This window comes from Agelaius phoeniceus, chromosome 1, assembly GCF_051311805.1.
Source record: "Agelaius phoeniceus isolate bAgePho1 chromosome 1, bAgePho1.hap1, whole genome shotgun sequence".
NCBI lineage: Eukaryota > Metazoa > Chordata > Aves > Passeriformes > Icteridae > Agelaius > Agelaius phoeniceus.
The window spans coordinates 43,931,323-43,954,497 of record NC_135265.1 but is presented as its reverse complement, the minus strand read 5'-3'; the positions used below and the strand labels follow the sequence as shown (position 1 = coordinate 43,954,497).

At 35.5% G+C, this 23,175-nt stretch overlaps 1 protein-coding gene across 9 annotated transcripts in view; it reads right to left on the bottom strand.

The window, feature by feature from the left end:
• Nucleotides 1–2,218: 2,218 nt before the first annotated feature.
• The window catches only part of ATP2C1 (ATPase secretory pathway Ca2+ transporting 1), a 61,983-nt gene continuing 41,026 nt past the window's right edge, over nt 2,219–23,175 (bottom strand). For all 9 annotated transcript variants that reach the window (XM_077177597.1, XM_077177607.1, XM_077177610.1 and 6 more), the window contains 18 exons: nt 22,441–22,516; nt 21,872–21,938; nt 20,690–20,814; nt 19,360–19,457; nt 17,846–17,941; nt 17,646–17,735; nt 16,820–16,924; nt 14,995–15,151; nt 13,521–13,691; nt 12,440–12,537; nt 10,828–10,878; nt 9,881–10,047; nt 8,263–8,331; nt 6,448–6,564; nt 5,544–5,691; nt 4,823–4,918; nt 3,884–4,025; nt 2,219–3,046 (listed from right to left, as the gene is read on the bottom strand). In XM_077177597.1, coding sequence (XP_077033712.1) covers nt 2,910–3,046; nt 3,884–4,025; nt 4,823–4,918; nt 5,544–5,691; nt 6,448–6,564; nt 8,263–8,331; nt 9,881–10,047; nt 10,828–10,878; nt 12,440–12,537; nt 13,521–13,691; nt 14,995–15,151; nt 16,820–16,924; nt 17,646–17,735; nt 17,846–17,941; nt 19,360–19,457; nt 20,690–20,814; nt 21,872–21,938; nt 22,441–22,516 — 2,010 coding nt within the window. In that variant the 3' untranslated portion in view covers nt 2,219–2,909. The remainder of the gene's footprint in view (nt 3,047–3,883; nt 4,026–4,822; nt 4,919–5,543; nt 5,692–6,447; nt 6,565–8,262; nt 8,332–9,880; nt 10,048–10,827; nt 10,879–12,439; nt 12,538–13,520; nt 13,692–14,994; nt 15,152–16,819; nt 16,925–17,645; nt 17,736–17,845; nt 17,942–19,359; nt 19,458–20,689; nt 20,815–21,871; nt 21,939–22,440; nt 22,517–23,175) is intronic.

The following is a 23,175-nucleotide window of genomic DNA, read 5'->3' as shown; positions in this document are numbered from 1 at the left end:
ACCACATGGCATTTTGAGAATACCTTTGGGAAAGCTGACTCAGTTAAGAATTACTGTAGTGGAACTATGTTCTCAATGCAGAATTCAGCTGTTCTATATTGCTAATGAAATGATACACACTCATGCAAAACCCAGTCCTGTAGGCTGAAGAAAATAATTACTGATTCTAGGGTTACCATGCAGAATTTAAATATTACAGTTTTCCTTTTTGACTCATTATAGGTCTTTCATCTTTGTAGGAAAATTAAAAAATAAAGGGCCTTTACTTATTAAAACCAAAATTCTTTGTTCCATGCTTCAGTAGAAGCAAGTAAATTCCTCAGTTGTTGCTTTTTTCTACCCCATAAGAAATGCCTCTTCATTTTTATGGAAAAGTTCCCACTATTGATTCAACTGCTCTGGGAAAAAAATCTCTCAAACCTGCTGTAAAGTGCTAATGAATCACAAGACAAGCCAAAACAATGGCAATGGAATTCAGTCCAGGCATGTTTTATATATAATGACATTGAATTAGATTTATTATTTGTTAGTATTTTGCCTTCCATTGGAAAACACAGCAGAAAAATTCTGGCAAATTTAAGTGAACTACATTCAACTAAGCCCACCCTGCAATAAGGCAAAATTGTTCTTTAGAGACTGAAATTTTATTTGTCTAGAATAACATATCTTATTCAGAAAGCGGGACTTGTGCTGGGAAAGGGGCACTTGGTAACATTTGTTTAAAGTAACATTTGTTTAAAGACTTAGCAATGACAGTTCCAAGCTAAGACAACAATCTAGCATTCATCTGTACTTACCTAGATTTCTGGGACTCCAAGACCAAGAGCAGAGCACAAAGCAGTCAAATCCCATGGAAGAATATCAACCACAAGTTAAGAGTTACTATGTGAAAGCTATAGCTGCTGTCCCTTCACAAAATCAAAGTTTGTTCGAGATTCTTCATCAGCATGCACTGTCAGCTCTTACTATCTGTCTTTATTAATGAATTGCTCTGAAATGGTATTGAAATACTGAACACACTACAATATTGAACAGCTACAGCCCCACTTGCCAAGGATAGTAATTGTTCAACAACTATCCAATTTGTCCAACTTCTGAAAGGCTGAACTGCTATAAGTAAGAAACTTCTGCTTGAAGACACGAGAGCACTTCTGTAAGAGGTCATGTTGTTCAGGCCCTCCCAGCTCAGTGGTAACAGCCCCAGGAAGAGACGAGGGCCAAGTGCTGCAGGATCTTTGTCTTTACACAATCACATCTCCAGCACATTGGTAGTCCAGGTATTATAGACATATTGAAGGTCAGGAAAAGCCATGGACGAACTGCATGTATAAAGCAGACTGAATGTGCATTCATGCCCTGTCTGCAGCTCCATTTCCTGGCAAAGTTTAGGAATCCCACAGGCAAAAAGAAGAAAACAATTCCAGTAACATTCGCAGAGAAATTAATTAAACTGCACTTTTGAGCATGTCACGTGGGCCAAGTCACAATGGCAAGTGTAGAAATACTCCAGTGTCTATTGATGACAATGCCTCCTCAAATGACAGGATGAGCACTGAAAATGTGGACCAGAGCAATGCCACCGCCACATTTTCAGGCTACAGTGAGGAGAGATGCACATGCACAAGTTTACAAGGGAAAGAAATACCACTGTGTTTTTGACTTCCCCCAGGAATCTTTAGACATCCTCTTTTCAAGATGCTTTGGGTGATAGTTCCTCACATTTCCTGAAAGGACGATGAGATGACACCGATGACAACAGGGCAAGACTATTTTGAGGAAAAGCACTATTTCCTATTAGTGAATATTAAGAGTATTCAGACATTGTAATATATTAGAAATAATTTTACAATGTCAAAACAAATCTACTATAATGCTTTTCTAGCTCCAAAAGTAATTCTGTAGGTTAAAATTCAAAGTTACCCTACTAAGAAAAAGCGGTTTTTTTTATGAACAGGAAGGAAGGAAAATGAAGCTTCTTTGAGAGAGGGATGGAGGCTTTTTGCCCAGGCAGGATTATTGCATTAATTTTCTAATTCAGTACACTACAGATAATTTCCATAATTACTGTCTTATAAATTACTCAAGTGATCTCACAGTCATAAGCTAAAGTCAATATGGAACAAGACATGAAACAAAGCCTGTATCTGCAATGATATCAAAACAAGCTCATTCACTTCATGTAAATGCCAGTTTCTTTTAAAACAAAGACACGACACACTTATAAGAAAAGCAAACATTTACTTCAAATTGCAGTATAGGCTTTTCAATCACAGAAAAAGAAAAGAAAAACAGTGATCCGACAGCGGTCACATCCTGTGCAAAAAAAACCCAAACTTGGGATACAAAAAAACTGTAGCACAAGGTACTTGAGCCGCTTACACATTGCAGGATAAAGTAAATAAATACAGTAGCTAGAATATGGCACTCTTGTGACAGACTCTAAACCCAGTGGAATGCCTCTGAAATATTTTTATCCTTGTATTAGTAGCAAAGTCCCACCACCATAAAAGTAGAATAGTACAATGCTTTAAATAAAAACAAACTAAAATATTTATATCTAAGAGAAGAATTTTACACAGTTATATCTTTTAAGTGCAGAAAATGGGACTTGGGCTTAGATCTTTCTTTAAATTAATCCCTGCCCCCTCCCCCCCACAATACCATTCAATCTTAAAAGTAAATTTATGTTTGAGGAAAAATGTTACCAAAGTTGCATAATTTCATTTGTTACTTCCACAGCTGGAAGTTAAATTCTAAACAGTCTTGAAACATGAAGTTCCTCATTAGCCAGTAAAACAAAGGACTTGTCAAAAGCCCTCAATTTCTTTAGCCTCCAGATAGTGTTTTGCTTTCTCCAACATCCTTAGACAGCAATCGCTAAGTTTGCAAACACAGGAATGCAATATGCATCATACATCAAGAAAAGACGAAGTTGATGAAGAAGAACTTCCACGTTTCTGGATCTTTTCCTTGCTTCTTTCAAACTTCTTTATCAGCTCAGTCACTATGCACACAGAGGAAGTGAGTCCCAGAAGAAACAGCAAATCTGGAAAAGATAATTAGCCTTCTTTAAAATTGCTATTTAAGGCTAAGGGGAGACACTAAAAAGAACAAGACTGATGAGACTTTCAAATTTTCTCCCAGTCATTGGGAAAGTTCAGGAGGAATCAAGCAAAATTCAATATTTTGCAGGCCCAGAAGATTAACATGCATGGTTTATTCACAAGTCATAACTACACACAAGATATTAAAAGCTTTTAAAGTATCTCATAGACTTATTTTCAGCAACATAATTAACTTAATTCTAAAAAATAATATTAATATAATCAGAAATTATGCTACAATAAATAACAAGTATTTCATTACAATCACTTAAATCCAGAAAACTACAGAAGTAATAAACCTTTGCCAACAGCATTATGTATCTATAGCTTTTTAAAATCCTCCTGTTTATTTACCCTATGACAATGCAATCAATATTAAAGGATTGGATTTCTAAGTAAGGTGTTTATATTTAGAGAAAAAAATTGTGAACTAGTTTAATTAGCAGTGCTCAGCAACCTGTCAGTAATTTTGCCTGCAACAAAATTTATTTTAAAAACTCCCAAGTAAATAAGCACCTTTATATAAATTTATGAACACACTGATCAGTTATGTACCATATGCATTTAAATAATGGTTCCCAAAGAAAACATCTGGAATGATTCAAAAAACTAAAAACCAAATCAATGAAACAAACAAAACCCCTACCCACAAAACAAAAAGCATCAGCAAGCTTTGTATTCCTGTTGTATACAAACAGACAGAAAGGGATCTTACAGAACCACACCACATTTATAAATTAATCTTTAATGGACAGTTTTGAAAAGGGAACTGTTCTTACCCAAGACACTCAGGCTCTCTGTTTGGAAAACCTTCTGAAGTGGAGGAAAATAAATGACCAATAACTGCCCCATTATAGATCCAAGGACAGCGTAGCAGAACATTTTGTTACTGCAAAGTCCAATCTCAAACACAGATTTTGTCTGTAAAAAAAAATCATATGTTAGATTAAGATTACAACAATATGTAATCTTAATTATCTAGAAAGAAACTACAATTTCTTTTCATCCAGACTTTTAGCAAAATATAAAGTATTACTGTTGACCTCTTAGATAATCCAGAACAAGTTCTTGAATAGGCTAATTGCATTTTCTCCCTGGCAAACAGAGTAAAAGTCTTGTCTTCATAGTCAAGAACTTGTATATTGATCTCACTATTCCACAAGTACAGTTCATCAGAAAAAGGTTACCCCTACACTATTCCAAAACAGATAAGACTGCAAATTACAGTAAATGTAGTAATGTATACTATCACAAAATTTTAGACTTGTTTCCTTAAAATGAAAAAAATATAAACAGCCAAAAAATACAGAACAGTTTCAGAAATTTTCCTTGGACTATGGGTTTAAGATGACAAAATATAAAAGCTAAGGCCTTCAAGATATCTGACATTCTGGTAAGGCTGCTGAACTGACAGAATTTCCAGGAAGAGAAAAAACCAACCAAGTATACACAGCAATACAAAGGACCATCACACTTCAGCTCTTAATAACAACTTTCTTGCTTTTGTCAGGATACCACCATGTAAACAAATTAAGTAGTTAATTTATCTGTAATTTAAGAAATCTCCTACCTAGTAAATACATGAAACTCTGAGCTTAACGGCAGATGTGAAGTAAATCTGCAGAATACACTAGAAACAAACACAGCAAGATCTTCCCTCAAAGAAAACCCTGATTATTGTGTTAATACTGTGTAAATGGACAGTATGAATCACTTACCTGAGATCTAGAACTCAAAGCATTGAACATATCAAAAAATACAAAACAGGTGAAAGTCATGGTTGTATCTCGTGGTGTTATTACATTGTCTCTTAACTGCCAACAAAATAAAATGAAATGGCTTTAGCATGCTTTAAACCCTCCATAATTAAACAAAGTCAATCAAACAAAATTATTACAATAATTCTACATTAAGTTTTACCAGATACAGAATGAAAGCAAAAGGAAGTTTTCTGCTCCAAGCTGATTTATTAAATCATACATGAAATCACCTGTAATTTATAAAAATTTGTAATTCCAAGCTATGATTAAATGAAGCCTCCTGACCAACATTTATTCTAGCACATGGAATAGCAGGAATTCTATGATGCACTACCGAATGTTCACATAACATTTTTCTCTATTGGGAAAACAAAGTCAAATGGCTGTTTCATAATAATCTGGTTAGAAGATTTACATAATTACTTTCTATGGGCAAAGTTTCCAAAGGAGATTTGGAACGTGAAAAAAGTCTATGTTAAAATAGAGATTGGGGATAAAACTGTATTTTGCTTTTCAACAACTGTTCTGAAAATCTTCCTCTCTACTCTGCTAGTATCAAATAAGCATGCCCAAAACTCACTACTAAGTTCATATGAACTCTGAATTCCAACTGCTGGTATAAAAAGGATTTCTTTTAAATTAGGTAGTTTCTACTCAAGGTTTGGCACTTTTGTCATACCTCTCTCCAGAAGACAAACAGTGTTCCACAGACGATAATTATTGAAGAAACCAGTATTTTAATGATCAGGTTTTTGGTCAGAATGCTGTCCTTCAGATTTCTTGGAGGTTTTCGAATAATATCTTTATCCACAGGCTCCACCCCAAGGCTTGCAATTAAAAGAACATTTTACATTTTTATCATCATAAAATTAATTCACTGCTTCTAACTTAAGCATTAGATTTTCTGAGTTGAAAAAAAGAGGATTTAATTCTAGTTCCTCACCATCTCTCCCCCCCCCATCTACTTGCAGTGAAGAGGGTCAGAGAAAGAACCCAGAGGGAAGCCAGAACCCTGCATGCAAGTTCCATGGGCATATCCATGGATCTTTAGACAGACTTCCTGCCCCCATATCATTAGATACTAAAGCAAACTAAATAGAATTAACACAGAAACATACTACAAACACTGGAGTTCACAGAGAAAGTTCACATGGAACCATTGGGTTGGAAGAGACCTTCAAGATCATCACATCCAACCCATGCCCTGACACCTCAATTAACACATCAAGTGCTACATCCAAACTTTCTTTAAACACATCCAGGGATGGTGACCCCACCACCTCCCTGGGCAGACCATTCCATTACTTTGTCATTCTTTCTTGAGTAAAAAACTTTTTCCTAATATCCAACCTACAGTTCCCTTGGCACAGCTTAAGGCTCTCGTTCTGTCATTTGCTGCCTGGAGAAAGAGACCAATCCCCACCTGACTACATCCACCTTTCAGGGAGTTGTAGAGAAAAGTTTGCTACTTCTGAAACATCTCACTGAAGTTTAACACTTCACAGTTTCCTTTATGAGCAACCATTTCCCTTGTTGAAATAAAAGGACTACAGAACCCAACAGAATTTAGAGTAATTACTTACCTTTGAGCTGGAGGTCCATCCATAATAATATTGATCCATAAGATCTGCATGGCATTGAGAGGATTAGGAAAGTTCATTAATGTAGCCAGTGAGATTAAAGTCAGTGCTGCTATACTCCTGTTGAAAGAATCCATTTTTACAACTGTCAGCAATGAACATTTCTGAAGATCCACTGATAACTGCTTTGTAAGCAACATTTCAACTGTTTAAGAGTGGATACATATTTTGACAGTGTGAATCATGACTTATGTTAATTGAACTTTAAAGATAGAGCATGAAATCCTTTCAAATACTCATTCTGACAAAGTCCATATTTAAAACAGCATTGTTCTAGCAATAAAAAGGCAGCAAATTTGCATTTTAAAACCTCCCAAACTTTTAGGTAACATTTCAGAATTATCACTCACCATCACCTAATTGATTTTTTTATGTGGGACTGGGTCCTATAGTTTTCTTGTGCCAAAAGTCGAACTTCTAAACATGGTTTTGAAAAACAAACTGTTTTTCCACTGCTGATGTAAACAAACTCACTCTGTGCACCTGTCCCTGGTTTGACTGGTCAGTCAAGGCAAGGTACTACTCAAGCTCCCTAAAAATACCTACAACCACTCCTCATTACTAGCAAGATGAGAAGGCCAGGCCAAAGACTGAAAAACAGATTAGCTGGCTGCAAGCTCAGCATTAGAAACCTCTGTAAACAAATATGCACTACTTGCTCTCAGTGCAAGATTAAGAGGTTTCATAACCAAGAAGAAGAAAGTAAGGCTTACAATAATTCCAAATTTAGCACTGTACTGAACACTATTATGCTCTCCCTGCAAAAAGAGACAGAAAAAACCAAAGGGTAACTGATTAATCAAAAACAGGTAGTAAGCACACTTTCTTAGAACATCTGTCCTTAATTATTTTTCAGCAGCAGATTCCTAGGCTAGTCTTGGGTAAGACTAGACAGGACACCTGGTAAGACAAAGTATATGCCACTTGTTACAGTGTTTATGCAGGTAAACAAATTGGTCTTTTCTGGGTTTTGTTGTGTTGGGAGTTTTTGATGTGAATTTTGTGTTGTTCTGGAGGAGGTTTTGGGTGGTATTTGTTGTTTGTGGGGTTGGGGTTTTTGTGGGGCTTGTTTGAGTTTGTTTTATTAGAAGTTTTAGATTTGGTTGTTTGTTTGTTTTTTAAACTTCTGCAAATTTCAGACCACTCTGAAAAGTCATGAAGGCTTTGAAAAAGTATATGAACGACATGGTGAAGAGAAAAAACATGTCCCTGAGTCCAGATCCAATAAGATAAACTCACAAAAAATTTGAAACTAAGGCTTAATAAACTCCTGTCCTCTTGCCTTACATGCACATTATGTAGCTAGCACATGAATCCTTGTGTGCAAGAAAAGGAAGTCACCTTCATATAGTTAGTTCACTCCACACACCAATACATGGATTTCAGAAAAACTACCCTCCTGATTCCCTGGCTTCCCCCATTTGAATACATGTACTGCTTAAGGAGGGACTGACTATGAGCTTCCCATTTAAACAGGGACCCAAAGGCAGCTCTGCTGTTTCTCATGATCCCTTCAGTAACTCACTTTACACATCCCAACAGGAAGAACCGTGACAAAGTTACATGTCTGTTTATTGCACTACCTTCTGGGACTTTAAAAACAAAACAAGCCACCAAACACAAAATAGTGAAAACTCAAAAGCACAGTATATCAGCATCCTACTCAAAATTTACAGTATTAACATGAATTTATGCATCTGCTTCATGCTTTGATTCATTCACAAGAAACTTCTGATACTGACAGCTTTTCAAACTTACGTGCTCAGTTGAAATCTAACAAAATTTTTTATATTATTATAAATTCCTTTACCCTCTTCAATTGCAGACCTGCAATTAAAAACAAAGATTACATTACAAGATGAATCTACTGCCAAAAAATGTTTAAAACAAACAAAAAAGCTATTAATTTAAGCGCCAATAAAACCAGCAAGAAGCAAATGGAACTGAGGTTCTTTTAACTTTGGTGGTCATTTTTTTCAACTTGTCTATAAGAACCCAAACTATTATGTGATTGTGAATAATCACAAGTTATTTTTCCAGATGCTTAACTTTGAAAATGTAATTATTAGAGTAAGATCTCCTCTATGTTCAAAATACACCACCATCCTTGATCCTTCTAAATCAATTCAGATAATTAAAAAAAAAAAAAAAAAAACAATAAAACCCAAAAAGCAAACAACTCCCCCACACACACTCTTTAAAAAAACCCACGAAACGCAGCATGGCTTTAGAGGACCATGTATTCCTCCTGTACCAGAATGAAATATATACAGACAATCTTCACAACCCCTAGCATGTGTCACAACTTGCCTATCACATTATCACAATTATTGCAGTGAGAAAGGATTTTCTGGTACCCAAATCAAGCCTACTTTGCTGCAAATAAAACTGATTTTTTTCTAACACTCCCCCAATAATTAAACAGCATTCCTTTGGTAACTTAAAAATATTCTAAAGGGTGGGGAAAAAATGTAAAACTATGGAAGTTCATACTTTATTTTTCCTTAGCATTCACCACTCCTCTCTCTCTCCTATTGAGAACTCTCCTGATGAAGTGAGCAAAATTGGATAACACAGTCCAGCAAAAACCTCACCAAGCCTATGTAAAGTACTTACTACAGATCTCCTTCCTATGTACTCTTCTGCCTGTGTTAAAATGATTCCCTTCTCTGTTATGTTTTTGCATAACAGCAAATTTCTGTTGGCTGAATTAGTGTGACAACCTCAGATCATCTTCTGACATACTGCTACATAGGTAGATTTTCTTATACTGTACTTTTCACTTCTTCCCAAGGGTTAAACGTCATACTTTAGAACTGAAGTGTTCTGAGATTGATGCATAATTTCAAAATGAAGGCTATTTTGCCAGACAGCAGTTCAGCTTGGTCAACAATCACTACCTTCAAAAGTCAGATGAATTAAAGTCAAAATAGGATTAAGTTTAGCTACACTCTTTTGAAATACACCAACCAAAAAAATGAACAAGTACAAACAGCTGGTTACCAGACACTAATAACCCATTTTCACTTGTGATATCTAAATGGTTATTATTTTTTCCTTTTCTGAAATCACCACATTTAAGAGTTGAAACCAGAGATATACATTTTTTTTAATCTTGAGTGGAATGCTCTGTCATTTTCTGATTAGTTTTATACTTCTGAAGTACAAAACTGAATGAAATCTACTAAGCGCTAATATACTCACAATTTCACCTCAGTTATATTTCCAAACATGTTAATACTCCTCACTGAGCAGAAAACTCATTTACAGCAGCTACAAGCTCATATACAAGTTCAGGGGAACTTCTATTTGTTTAATCCAGGCAACATCTCATTAAAGTTATATAGTACAGGATATGTACATAAAGGCCACCTACATTATTGTCTGAAAATCATCATCCACGAGGATCATATCTGCTGCCTCTTTACAAACATCTGTTCCAGTTTGTCCCATGGCTACACCAATATCTGCAGCCTTCAGAGCAACAGCATCATTCACTCCATCTCCCGTCATAGCTACCACGGCACCATTATTCTGCAGGGACTAAAGAGAGGGAAAAGAAATCAGGGATTGAAATAACCCTTCCTATAAAATTATTCTAGATACAAGGTTTGTATCACTGCTCCCCCTCCCCCATTTTTTATAGTTGCACTGTAATGTCCTAAAGAAAAAACCAGCTACTTCTGTTCTAAATAGTTTTTATACAAGATTTTGGGTTAAACTTCAGTTCATATATTCACAGCCTAAATTTTAAAGCTAGGGCATTTAAAATTTGCCTTTAGGCAAAAGAAAAAAATCTCTAGAGACATATAGAAGATACTGTATTTCCATATTACCATTATCACCTTCTTATAAGTCTTGCATGCATCCCTATGGTCTCAGTGTTTAGACTTCTCCTTATTGTTACTTTTCTGATTGTTCCAATTGTTACACTGAGTCCCTCCTTCTTTGCTACCTTCTTTTGTTAACTTCTGAATAGAGGCATTGCCCCAGACATGGTTTGAAATTCATTCCCTTTTATCTCATCTAACAAGTATCAGAAATATGGTTCTTTCAAGCTCCTAGTCAATTCAACTGCAACGTGACACAAAATCTCAATCAATCCCCAGCCCCCTACATAGAAGAAAGCACAATGTTACCTACCTATTCCTTGTGGGCACTATGCATTTTCTTGGTAATATTTTCAAGTACACTTCACTGCCAAATCAGATACATATCTAATTTCATCTTAACACACTATAGTAGCACATTATAGTTGAAGTAAAGGCACCACAGACAATACCCACAGCAACAGTCCAGCATTTGAGCCTCTGTAAGACATACCTTTATAATTTTCAATTTATGTCGGGGACTGGCTCTGTAGAATACTGCAACCTATCAAAAGAGTAATGAAGTAGTGGTGAAAATTTCAGATATGTAAAGAATTGCATTGGATTCTCTTAAGGTAGAGGGCAAAAAATACAATCAAAGGCCAACTGTATTCTTGTTAGCTCTTAAGCTGAAGCATCAGTGAGCTCTGTTTTTAATTGAGTGAAATCATTAATTTTAGAGGAGATTCAAAGTGTGTTCTGGTAAACAAAGTTAGTGCTACTTATTTCAAGATAGAATGTGCAATTTAAAACCCTTCTGAAATAATGAAGCAACTGCAGTATAATGGCTTGCTGCTGGCCTTTCTGATTAAATTCATGCAGGCAATTGTGGCACTGACTCTACAATCAACATCCTTTTTCCTTGTCAGCACAAGTGACAAGCTACTCAGGATATTTCAATTTTACTAGTTTATAGCATATTATTAACAATTGAAGTTTTAAAGATAAACAAAAATTCTGACTTGGAAGGACCACTTTTCAGATTTTTCTTGGTCTCTGGACTTCTCTGTAAATTGAAATTTGAGCATGTGGAATTTAGTTTTCCATAATGCCCATACAGTGATCATTTTTCCTTTTCAAGAAGCCTGACAAAGAGCTAGATTTGTCACCAATCAGTTTAGACTGTATACAGCTATCAATCTTATTGGTTGATTTTAATTCCTAGTAAGATTTTAAGCAAACACCTAGAAAAGCAATTGGGTCAAAGGTCAAACACGTGTAAGTAAATTTGTATCTATTTCAGTTATTTAATGTGGACAGCCCTTAAGAACATGTATTACCACATAAACCAAAAATTACTATTTGCCACATAATTCTTGCTTTTTCCCACTTTCTGTGAGTCACTAAGAAAAGACAGAAAGCTGACAGGCACATTTCTTGATTGCAAATATTGGCTTTTGGCTTGCTTACACCAGGCTCAAGCATGCTGCAGTCTAATTTTGCAGTCCTTTCAAACAGAGCAGCATTTTGCAACATGGCTAAACTTGAACCTCTATTGCATTTGATTATGTCTTCACATTCATAACCTGGACATTGATTAATCCATTTAGTTATTTAATAACTAAAAAGTATTAAGCAGTAACTTAATAAATATACCCTTTCAAAATTCCCTACTAGTGACCTCAGATCAATCAAAATCATTAAAAACACAGACAAGTCTTACAAATTACAAAAGAACGCACTGTCTGAACATGCAGACTCTAAGATTATATAAATGATGTGTTGCTCAGAAATAAAATGGTCTAATACAAAAGGTGATATTCAATAAGAGGTGGCAAATGAAAGTTGAAGATAACCCCTAAATCATTAAAAGAGACAGAAGCAAAATCCCTGAATCATTAAAAGAGACAGAAGCAATTTATATTTTTAGATCTAAAAGGATAACTGCATAAGTTGAAAGAAATAGATTTTCATATTGGTCATATGTGAGACCAAAAGATACTTATTAGAACAATATTATTTGTCACTCAGGAATTCTACTTTAGCTTGCCACAGAAAAAAAAGCATTTCTCAATATGTAAATGTATCCTTTGCCACATTTCAGAAAGTAGTATATCAAAACAAACCTTTGGTGTTATTTGAGAAAGCTGCTGAATATCCAAATCATCTATCTCTTCTCCAGAGATTGCCTGTGAATTTTTGGAATACAATCCTAGTCGACTAGCTGTAAAAGAGTCATAAAAAACCTTATTATAATAATTTACCCTTTTAAGACATTAAGTACTCTTTTTTTTTTAATCCTAATATTTTCTGCAGCATTTCAGATTTGAAATACATGGAGCAGAACATCTTACTACATTATTGATTCAGTATGTTGGAGTAAATTACATGAACCCTCAACATGCTACAAAGTCTATCCTAAATCAGGTATTTATTTGCTTAGTCTTTTTAGGTCTAAAGGTCTGTAATTGATTCTGTCAGGTGTCATATAAACAAATAGAGGAGCTCAGTTATCTCAAAGAATTTACAGTTCAAAAATTACATGACAGAAAATGAAAAATAACATGAGGGAGACAAGGAAAAGAAAAAACCTCTGATAATATACTCCAAGTTTGGGGGTATACTCTTCACATGCACATTGAACTGTTCATCATCCTGTTTGTAAAGAATTTTTATTCTAGCTAAAGTGCTTGTTCTTTAATGCATTGTATTGTGAAAAGAAATTAAGTAGTTTGCTTAAATATTTATTACTAATACTTCAGCTTCAAACTTAGTTATATGGACAAAACTACTAGACAACACTGAAGTGCCATACATCATTATTCCTTGTCACTGGCTCTTTTAGTTCATCCCTGCTGTCAGAGACAGGCACCCAAAGCTGAGGGTAGGCAGGGTGCTGGTGGTGATGTAACAGTAAGAATCAGAAATCAAGCATATGTAATAAGTAAACAACATGAAAAAAATACATTTTCAAACGGCCAAAGTCATGTTAACCAAACTAGAAAAGCTGCTATTCAAGCTGAAACCAAAGTATCACTTCAGGCTAGGATTGTGGGGTTTTTGGGCCTTTTTCCCTGCTAATTCCACTGTGCCATTCATTCATTCAAAATACAGAACTCACAAATGTTAAAGCCTTAATACGCGCACTTCCTAACAATTAGCTAAGCAGAAAGCAAGAAAATATGAAAGGAAGTGAACTGTTCATACCAATGGCAACTGCAGTTTCCTGTGAATCTCCAGTAACCATTTTTATTGCAACTCCTGAGGTGATGAGTGTAGTAACAGCTTCTTTTACTCCAGTCCGCGGGGGATCGATTATTCCCACAAGCCCCAAAAAAGTCAGCTGTCCCAACTCAGGACCAGAAGCTAAGGCCAGAACTTTAGGAAGAAAAAGAAATAAAAATTTTAAGATTTGAAATTAATGTTTACATCAGCATTTAAAACAACTGTTTCTAACTAAGAGGCCAGCATAAAGCAAAGGGCTGGAATTGATATTTTCCTTTTTTTAAACCTTGGTAGTAGCAATGCTGAGCATTCACAATAGCCTACTTATGTACACTCTTGTCTTCTAAACAACTCCTTACCAAACAGCCAGGTTTTAAAGATAACTTTCCTATTTATTCTCATCTGAAAGTGTTTATATTTTGACTGTGTGGAAAGAGAACCACATCTAGCTTTGTGATTTCTCTTTGCATTTCTTTCATGCATTAGGATGAAAGGAAGGATCATTTAACATATTTATTTTCTGCTTTACTTTATTTTTTACCTTTTGAGAGGCAGATTTTGTTGAGTACATGCTGAATATTTTCTGAAATGTCTTTTCAAGTAGGATTCTTAATTCAAATATATTTAAATGTCATTAGAGTTGTAAGGAAAAAGCAAGTTTACTCTTTTCAAAACATTACCCTTGATTTTTTTGACAGACAGAACAAATGACTGTTCAAATAAAATAGCAAAAAAATACCACTCCTGGCATATCCTCTCAGCTTCTAATAATTTGTATCTTAGGAATTTCCTGAGCCACAGAGTACAGCAAAGGTACTCTGTGGCTCCCTTTAAAAATAAAAAAAAAAATTAAAAAATTAAAGAGCTGTGCATGGACTTAACAGCCTAGAGATCTCATTACAGAGGCCAAAGAAAGCCAGTCATGTAGAATCCTGGCCCATAATCAAGTCCTGTCAATCATCTTGTGAAAAATATTTTGTTTTATCTAAAATTCTCTACAACTTGTTAACTAAGAAGATAATTCTAATGGCATCTCCTGATGTGCAATCAGTTGTGCTAGCCTAACTCATGAGGTGACAGAAGCCAAAGTAATGGACAAATAAACACATTCACATTTAAAAAAAACCCTACAGGCATCCATAATAAGGTACAGAAGCCATTAAGTAGCAATGCTCATTAAGTAGTACTGTTCAGTTATGGTCATAGGCAAGAGATGACAGAAGGCAACAGTGCCCTTTCTCACCCTCTGCAGTTTAATCATGGCATTATACAGGCCTAAAATCTAAACACAGTGGCACTTACTGAACAAAAAATCCCAACCAACCAAACAAAGAAGATCCCAGTGTTTTGGGTTGCTCTTGTTTGTTGTTGTTGGTTTAGTTTTGTTTTTTTTTAACAACAAGCAGTGCCGTTTAAATGAATTTGATATTTTGAGAGACTTTTGAAACAGCCTTACCTCTAAGCCCTGCAGAACCCATAGACACCTTCTCTTGCTGGTATTGCTCTCTCTGCTGCTGCACCAGGGGTAGGCTCTGTCCCTTACAGTTATAGGATGTACAGTATCTAATGACTTGTTCATAAGCACCTTTCATAAAGCAAATCTCAGGTTTGTCCTAAAAGAGAAAAGAGCTGCTGTGTGTACACATGTGCATGCATAACTACACATACACAAGTACATACACACATGGATACATAAGAATGACATGTGCACTTTTGTTTACAATCTTAAGAACATAATGCAAATCAAACTTACACTTCTAAACACAAAAATCTGCTCTTTTGAGTGTCTCTAGACAGTGTAAATTCAAGAGTGGTAAAGTCAAAAGAGCCAAGCTAATAATCAATTTCTCATTTCAGAACACAGGCACTGCAAGTCACAGTTTACAGACTAGGAGGCCATGCAAAGGACAGAAATTCAACCTACACAGGACATTAGACCTGAAAGACCTTAAGCTCCTCATCAGACCAGCTGCACAGGTCATTAAACATCCCCTCCATTCTTGTACAAGGCCTAGTAACTCTAATATTTTCCAGATATCCATTTAGTCTTGATATCATCATATCATGGGACTGAGAGTCCACCAGCTACCTCAAACACTTAACTCCAATGCTAAATCAACTCATTCCTTCTCCCCCACCTTTCCATTAAGAACTGCTGCCTCAGCTAAATTTCCAATCACTGATCACTCATCTTTCTCTCCAGCTGAACTAAAAAGCTCCTTTTCAATATGCCTATTTTCTTCCTGTGAAGTTATTCATATGCACAGCAGTCAAGTTACCTCAATCTTTAATGATAGGCTTAGGGGAGTTCCAAGTTTCTAAATCCACTGCATATTCTTAGTCTTCAAATAATTTATGTTCACTTTCAATCCGCTATCAATTTTCCAACATTCTTTTAAAATTGCTGATTCCAAAACACAGACACGGTAAGTCTTTACACGAATTAAAATCTTATACCAATTTCTGCTCTTTAAAAAGACATGGATAATCAACAATATAACCCATACAGCTAAAAGGAGTCAAATGCTTTCTTTCCAAGGCAGATATTACAGTGATACTGGAACACTGTCAGCAAGCCTGGTTTTGATCTGAAGTACTGGAAGATGTTTTTCATAAATCCAATATAAGGTCTGTTGTTGCACATACTGTCTAGAAGGCTCCAGTTATCAGACTGGCAGAGATTATGTCAATACTTGTAACAAAAACATTTATATGGATCTAAATGAAACATGAATGCACATATGTATGTGAAAGTACCAGAAGGCAGAAAAAGAGATTAAAAGAGTGGGTTTTATTGATAATCCATGCCAGTGTTGACATCAATAAAATTTGTCAATGCTGGGGATGTGATGTCTGCATCAAACCAGAAATCCTGTGTTTTAAAACAAATGAAATTTTACTATTGAACATCAATGCATATTCTTGCTCCTAATTCATTATGTAACTATGCAGCACTGGAACAGCAGAAGATTGGCAGAATTGCTTTGGATGTTTGAGAAGAAAGAAGAAGGAAGGAGAAATAGCTAACTATACATTCAAGGTCTCAGTTTTCAAAACACTTAAAATAATGTTCCAGGATGTCTTTTAGGGAAATTATTTCTTGTGATTCCTTTTCTCTACTTCAGAGCTTGAAACTAAAGCTGTGTCTATTATCAAGCCATATTTCTAGGTGCACTACTGCCAGCCTTCCAAAACTTCTGAAGCGAAAAATGAAGATATTAAACAAGGTAGATAACCATTCTACAGAGCCAGTGCTCACAGAAACAGTGATTGAAGTTTACCTGCTGTGTTCTGTGAATGCATTTAACAGCCATCCATTTTTGTTCTGAGCTGAAGGGATATTCAGCCTTCCTTATGTAGTCTTCCTGGACTCCATCTAAACCCATCTGTATAAAACAGAAGCACCACCACAATGTCAGGACCTTTTCTTTTCAAACAGGTATGAAATTTGATGACTTGTTGAAACACCTTAGTTAGCAAACATCACTTAATTAAAGAACAATTCCATCTCCAAAGTTGCCTTTTGAGCACACTGTTCCAATTTAGATAGACTTCTTGGCAAACTAGCACTGAAAACACCTAGAAACTTCTTTCAGGCTTCAGCATGAGCCTTGCTACATTTTTCAGTAGCTGTAATGGGTGCGTCACAGCATTACACAAAAAACCAACAACAACCCCACTCCCTTCCCAACAGAAAAGAACCCAAACACTTCAGGACAGTGTCTACAATTCAAAAGCCCTGCACTTAAGAGGCACTATAAATTCTGCAGTCACCAATACATCAGTTACCAACTTCCCTCTGCTACTGATGTGAAACTGGGAAAGAGACAGTACAGTCAATACTCAACAGGTAAATCAGTTTGTGGCAGGTGAAAAGACAGTACTAAGTGCAAAAAGATGAAAATAGAGATTTTACTTCACTTGTAAATTTTTTTTTCTGATCCTTCAGAATGCCCAAGATTTACAAGAAAGAAACATAGGAGATGAGCAGTTGCAATACAAATCTAGGAGATCCAAAAGAGAAGAAAATGAGAAAAACAAAGCCACAACTTATTTCTACACATTTCCCACCTGCCATTAATCCAAAAAGCACCATCAAGTACACACCTTCATAGCAAGTGCAATTAAAGCCCCTTCTGTTGGCTTCCCCATCAATGTGTTGTTTCTAATCAAGGCATCATTGCACACACAACCAGCCTAAATGATGAGGAAGGAAGGGGGAGAAAACAGAACACAAAGTAAATGCCATGTAAAGCTCTCGTGCTACATCATCAGCTAAAACTCACCTTTCTTTGCCAAAATCTTACCTCCACAATTTTGCTAATGGATGGGTTGTTATAACCATGAATAACTTCACCATCGAGCATCACTTCTCCAAACCTGTTATAACCTACTCCAGTAACCTGCAAGACAAGCAGCCAGAGGCAGCATGCAATGTAGTGTTCACCAGGTTAACTGCTCTCAGCTTTTATTATAAACTACTGAAGAATTTCAAAAGGTCATTCATAATGCTGCTTTTACTCAGTGTGCATGAATTCTTCTTACTCAGCTTCTAATGCAGCAACAGTCTGAATTCAATAAAATATATTAGAGACTAATTTTTTTTATTCCTCAGCATAAATAAATGTAGTATATGTTGTTTCCTTACAGTATTAGGCTTTTCTTTTTTCTTCTTTCTTTTGCTTTCTAACTTTTTCCTCTTATTTTTCTCTACCCTGATTAATAATGCATACCCCCTGCAGGGGAATGGAATTACAGAGCAGAGACCTACTTCCATCGAGTTATTAAGAAAAAAAAAGAAACAGTTGAACAGCCTCTCAGTTATATCTCAGAAAGGTGTTAAAACCAGTAAAATTGTATTTTTAGTGCATAAAAATCAGGCATCCTACTAGGATCCTAAAAAAACCCTCATATCTACAGCATTAACAGCTAATATATTTCACAGCCATTTTAAGTTCTCTTTCCATTACGAAAAAGGAGCTGATTTGACCCAGATGCAACTGTGCTAGCAGCAGTATTCATATAGACTTCCAGCAATAAAAAAACAAGTATCAGGATATATAAGAAAATATAGGCAAATAATAGGAAACAGTGTGAAAAAATGCCAGCATTTTTGCTTGCAGAATAAAATTACAAGATCATCTATTAACTCTATTGTGGAAACAAAACCCAGGTCAAGGAGTTTGAGAATTAAAGAACTTGATTAAAACGTTCCTATGAACTCACATCCAGTTCCACACCTCCCTGCTTTTGCTTCTCTTCTGTGGATTTACATCATTGCTCTTTCCAGCAACTCCCTAATCTCAACAATCACTGTTTCATGTCCTGCTCCTACCTGCAAGTCCATCCATTATAAAAAATCAAGAATGACAGTGCATATTCAGTATGAATAGTTCACACAATAAACTGCCTTTTAGGCAAAAAGTTGGATATCTCCACTTTAAATGTTTGGAACATATCAACTTTCGGGGGTTTTCTTCGTACCTGAAACAGCAAAATAGCCTCAACTTTCTGTACTAAAGAAAAACAGTATCTCAGCTTGTCTGTGTATCTTAGCGTCTGTCTCTTATTCTGTGTGACCTACAGTCACCAAAAGTTGTAAGAACTTAGCATATATTAAAAAATGCTTCTGTAACCAGAGAAGGCTTGGATAGCACAGTTCAAAAGCTGCATACTAAATGAACTGAGGGACAGGAGTCCAGTGCTATAAATTTATGCTTTCTTAACTGATGCTTTACCTGTAGTATAGTCCAGCATGTTTCAGCTGATACACAAAACCAAATAAAAAGGCAAATTCAAGTCTAAGTGTCACACCACATACCTCAGCATGCTGCCCATCAGAAGTAAAAATATGGGTAACAGTCATTTCATTCTTTGTCAGAGTTCCAGTTTTATCTGAACAAATGACATTGCAACAACCTGAAATAACAAATTAACATTTATAAGACAATTCTTGTTTAGAACAATCCAGTAACTAACAAAGAGAAAAGTATGCAAGCTGAGCAAATTTCTAGAAATATTGCAGCTGTGAATAAAAACAAGTGAGAGACAGCAAATTTTCAACTCATAATGAATAATTGTACAAGAGTCTTTGAGAGTTTGTCCAATAAATAAAAAAAACCCTCCAAACTAATTTAAATCCCAAATTCACAATTTATACAAAATGTGTCCACTCACTGCCTCTCCTGTATTTTATTCTGCTATACCTCAAGCTACATTACTGACATCTCAATTGTGATTCCTGGTGAGGAGAAATACTAGGAGCCTGCTTTACAGAAGTCATTCTTCTTTATTAAAAAGTACAACATGTACTTAACACTAGCCATTATATTTGTGTCACACTAGTAAGTCACAAGTGACTTACTAATAAACCCACAAATTTTAATAAGCTTGAATAGATTACAAAAATGTGAGATTTGTATATGCCTTTTTAACTCTGGAATGGAGATTCTGAGAGACTGTTGCAGTATCTTGACATTTCTAGACATGACAGCAGGAGCTGTACAAGCATCAAAAAACCTTGCAACACTAATGAAACTCTGCTAGAGGCATTGGAAAAAAAAATTCCCAATCTTTAAATTGCAAAAAGGCATTCAGATGCAGCAGATTTATTTAACTTAGTATTTCTATTTCTTTTCCGTGTCCTGTACTTTACACGTTTTATGACTCAACCTGCACACAGAACTTCTTGGAGCTTTAAAGTTTTTAAATGATTTTACATTCTAATATGAGCAGCATAACATCCTGAAAGTTCATTATGATTACAAAGCTTTTTCTAATATTCAAATATGGATTTGTTTTCAACTGTCAATATCATTCCTAAATTTACACCAAGAAAGTTTTAATTTAAAAAAATTTTTACGGGTCTTACTTAACAAGAACATCTTACAGCAAGCAATCAGTTTAGTGTATTGCTAGCATGGCATGCTATTAATTGGCAGATTTTTTATTTCTAAAAAAAGTAGTTAGAAGGCCCACAGAAACATCTCCCTGCATTGCTCCATGGTAATACACATTCAATTAAGGAATATTTTAAAGATGCCAACATGCTGCTAGCAAAATAAGAACACCTGCTTTGTTTTCCTCATTAGTCATCAATATTTCCTAAAATTTACACCAAAAACACTATCTCTAAGTTAGTCTAGTCATACCTAAAGTTTCAACAATAGGCAGCTTTTTTACAATAGCCCGTTTCTTCACCATTCTCATCACACCAAGGGCCAGTGTCACCGTTACCACAATTGGGAGTCCTTCAGGGATTGCAGCTACAGCCAAACTGTAATGAAAGTAAATACACAGATCTGTCTTCAAATGTCACACAGGACTACACAGTAGTGATGAATTTACAATTCAGACCATTGTTTCTGTAGCTGACTGGTCACTGAGATTAAAACAGAAAAGAAGGAGTCACCATGTGATTCCAGTTGTATAGCATTCATTATAAGAAACCCGCTGAAGACAGCAACAAATGAAATAAATTAGATCATTTCTGCTCATTATTTATGCAAAAGTATGAAGAAATCTAGGGGAGAGGGAGAAATCAATTGTACATCTGTTTTGCCTACACAAAACACTAATTAGGGCTGTGCAAAGCAGCCCAGATTGTGAAGAATAAGTTTAGTCAGCACTAAGCAGAACTGGGAAATGCCACCACTGATCCACAATTGCTACTGCCAGATCATGATGTGGCAGCAAATTAAGTGAGGGAATGGCCTTGAAGGTCATTTATAAAACAAACAAATAAAAAACTTGATGACAGTGTAAATGCTCAAAGATGCAGTTCCTGGGTTTCTTTTCTCCCCTCCACAAATGCGCAATTCTTCAGAATCTGATCCTGTCACTTAAAAAAACCCTACAGCACAGCACTTATGCCCATGTAATCAGCAACCCAACAACTTTTCTAGAAGTATGGAGTTAGAACCATCTAAATTCAGTGCTGTTCTCAGCAAACACACTGGGATTAAGTTTGCATAATATAGCAGAGGTTGAGTTATTGAACTACATGACAAAGCTTGCAATAACTTTGTCATATGCCTTGTAAAATTACAGCTACTTTATTTACTCAGCAACAAAAATTCAAACTGTAGAACTCTATTGCCTGTTTGCAGATGTTCCACAAGACAATCAGAAATCACCATATGAATGTAAAGTTTAAGAGACTAACAGGAACACACTGCATTATTAAAAATATGTAAGAATTTGCTTTTCTATTTTCATTTTGAATTACATGAAGTTAAGAGCAGCGTATGCAAGCATATTTATGAAATAGATCACTAGCTTTCAAACACTTGCTGTAGTGAATGATCTGCATTATTTCACAACATAAATCTTACCTCACACCAATTGTGAACATATCAAGGATATGCTTTCCTTGCAACCAGCCAACTAGCATAATAACTCCTATAAAGAAAACAGTCAAGGGGAAAAATGTAAAACCAGCAAGTACCGTAGCCTCATGGGGACAAGAAAAAATTCAAATAACCACAACAAAGCTTACAACTGTGCTACCTACAAAAAATTATTTATTTAATTGTCATGATTCCATTAGTATAGCAAAGATGAGAGAGCTTTAGCCAGTCAAGTTGCCCAATCATAGCTTTAAGTGAGGTACTCACTTATGCACACCTTGAATCAGAATCCAAGACACATTGCAATTTAAAAGGAAGCATTTGGAGGACAAAAAGTCAGTAAAGTACATTTGAAGGAAGAAGCAAGTGAACACCCTTATGATTAGAGTTATGTCACATTATGCAATTTGCAGATGACTAGTGACATGAACTCAAAGTGACCAATGAAATAGGGAGCCAAAAGATTTTTAGAGATTTAGTCTTCCATTTCCCAGGCTCCCACACTAGTTTCCTTTAGATAATCTTTTGCAATTATTTTACATAAATTATCTTACCTATTATACCAAAGGAATACAAGGAAAGCTGTTTTCCCAAGAGATCCATGCTCTTCTGCAGAGGTGTCTTTGGAGCCTTGATGAATGGCAAACAAGCAGCAGTTAACAAATGAACTGCACAACATTTTACTTCACAGATGCAAAATTCAAGTCAGTCAGTGGATAAGATGCAGTTATACCCTATGTTTCCATACATTTACTTTAGGAAAACAGACTGTTCTTTCACAGAATTCAATGAGAGTCAAAAATACTTCAATGAAATCAAATATTTATTAGAAATATTTTTCTAGGGCTTTGTGATATCTGCAATAAATCTAATATAAAATGTCTTATAAAAAACTCCATTAAACAAACAAAACATCACGCCAACTACAAGCTACTGCACTTTCTCCAAGACCAAAAAAGCTCTTGGTAGCAAGAATAAAACTGATTTTCAAAATACAGGCATTAGAGCCCTGGAAAGCCAGTTATATTTCAGAAGGAATGTTTTTAATCATCTACAGAAAATTCAATTTAGCAAAACAGAAAGCTATGTAAATATTTAGACAGGTGCAGAGTATTATATTCACAGTTAGTATCTTTAGGTCAGCTATGGATATTTTGTTGCACTGCATTCAATTACTACTTTCATGTCCAAGAGCTAAAAGATGTGCTTCACTAGAGGAAAGGGAAATACTGAAAACAATGTATGTTTAACTAAGTTCCTACAGAATAAATTCAAAGTTTTAATGAATG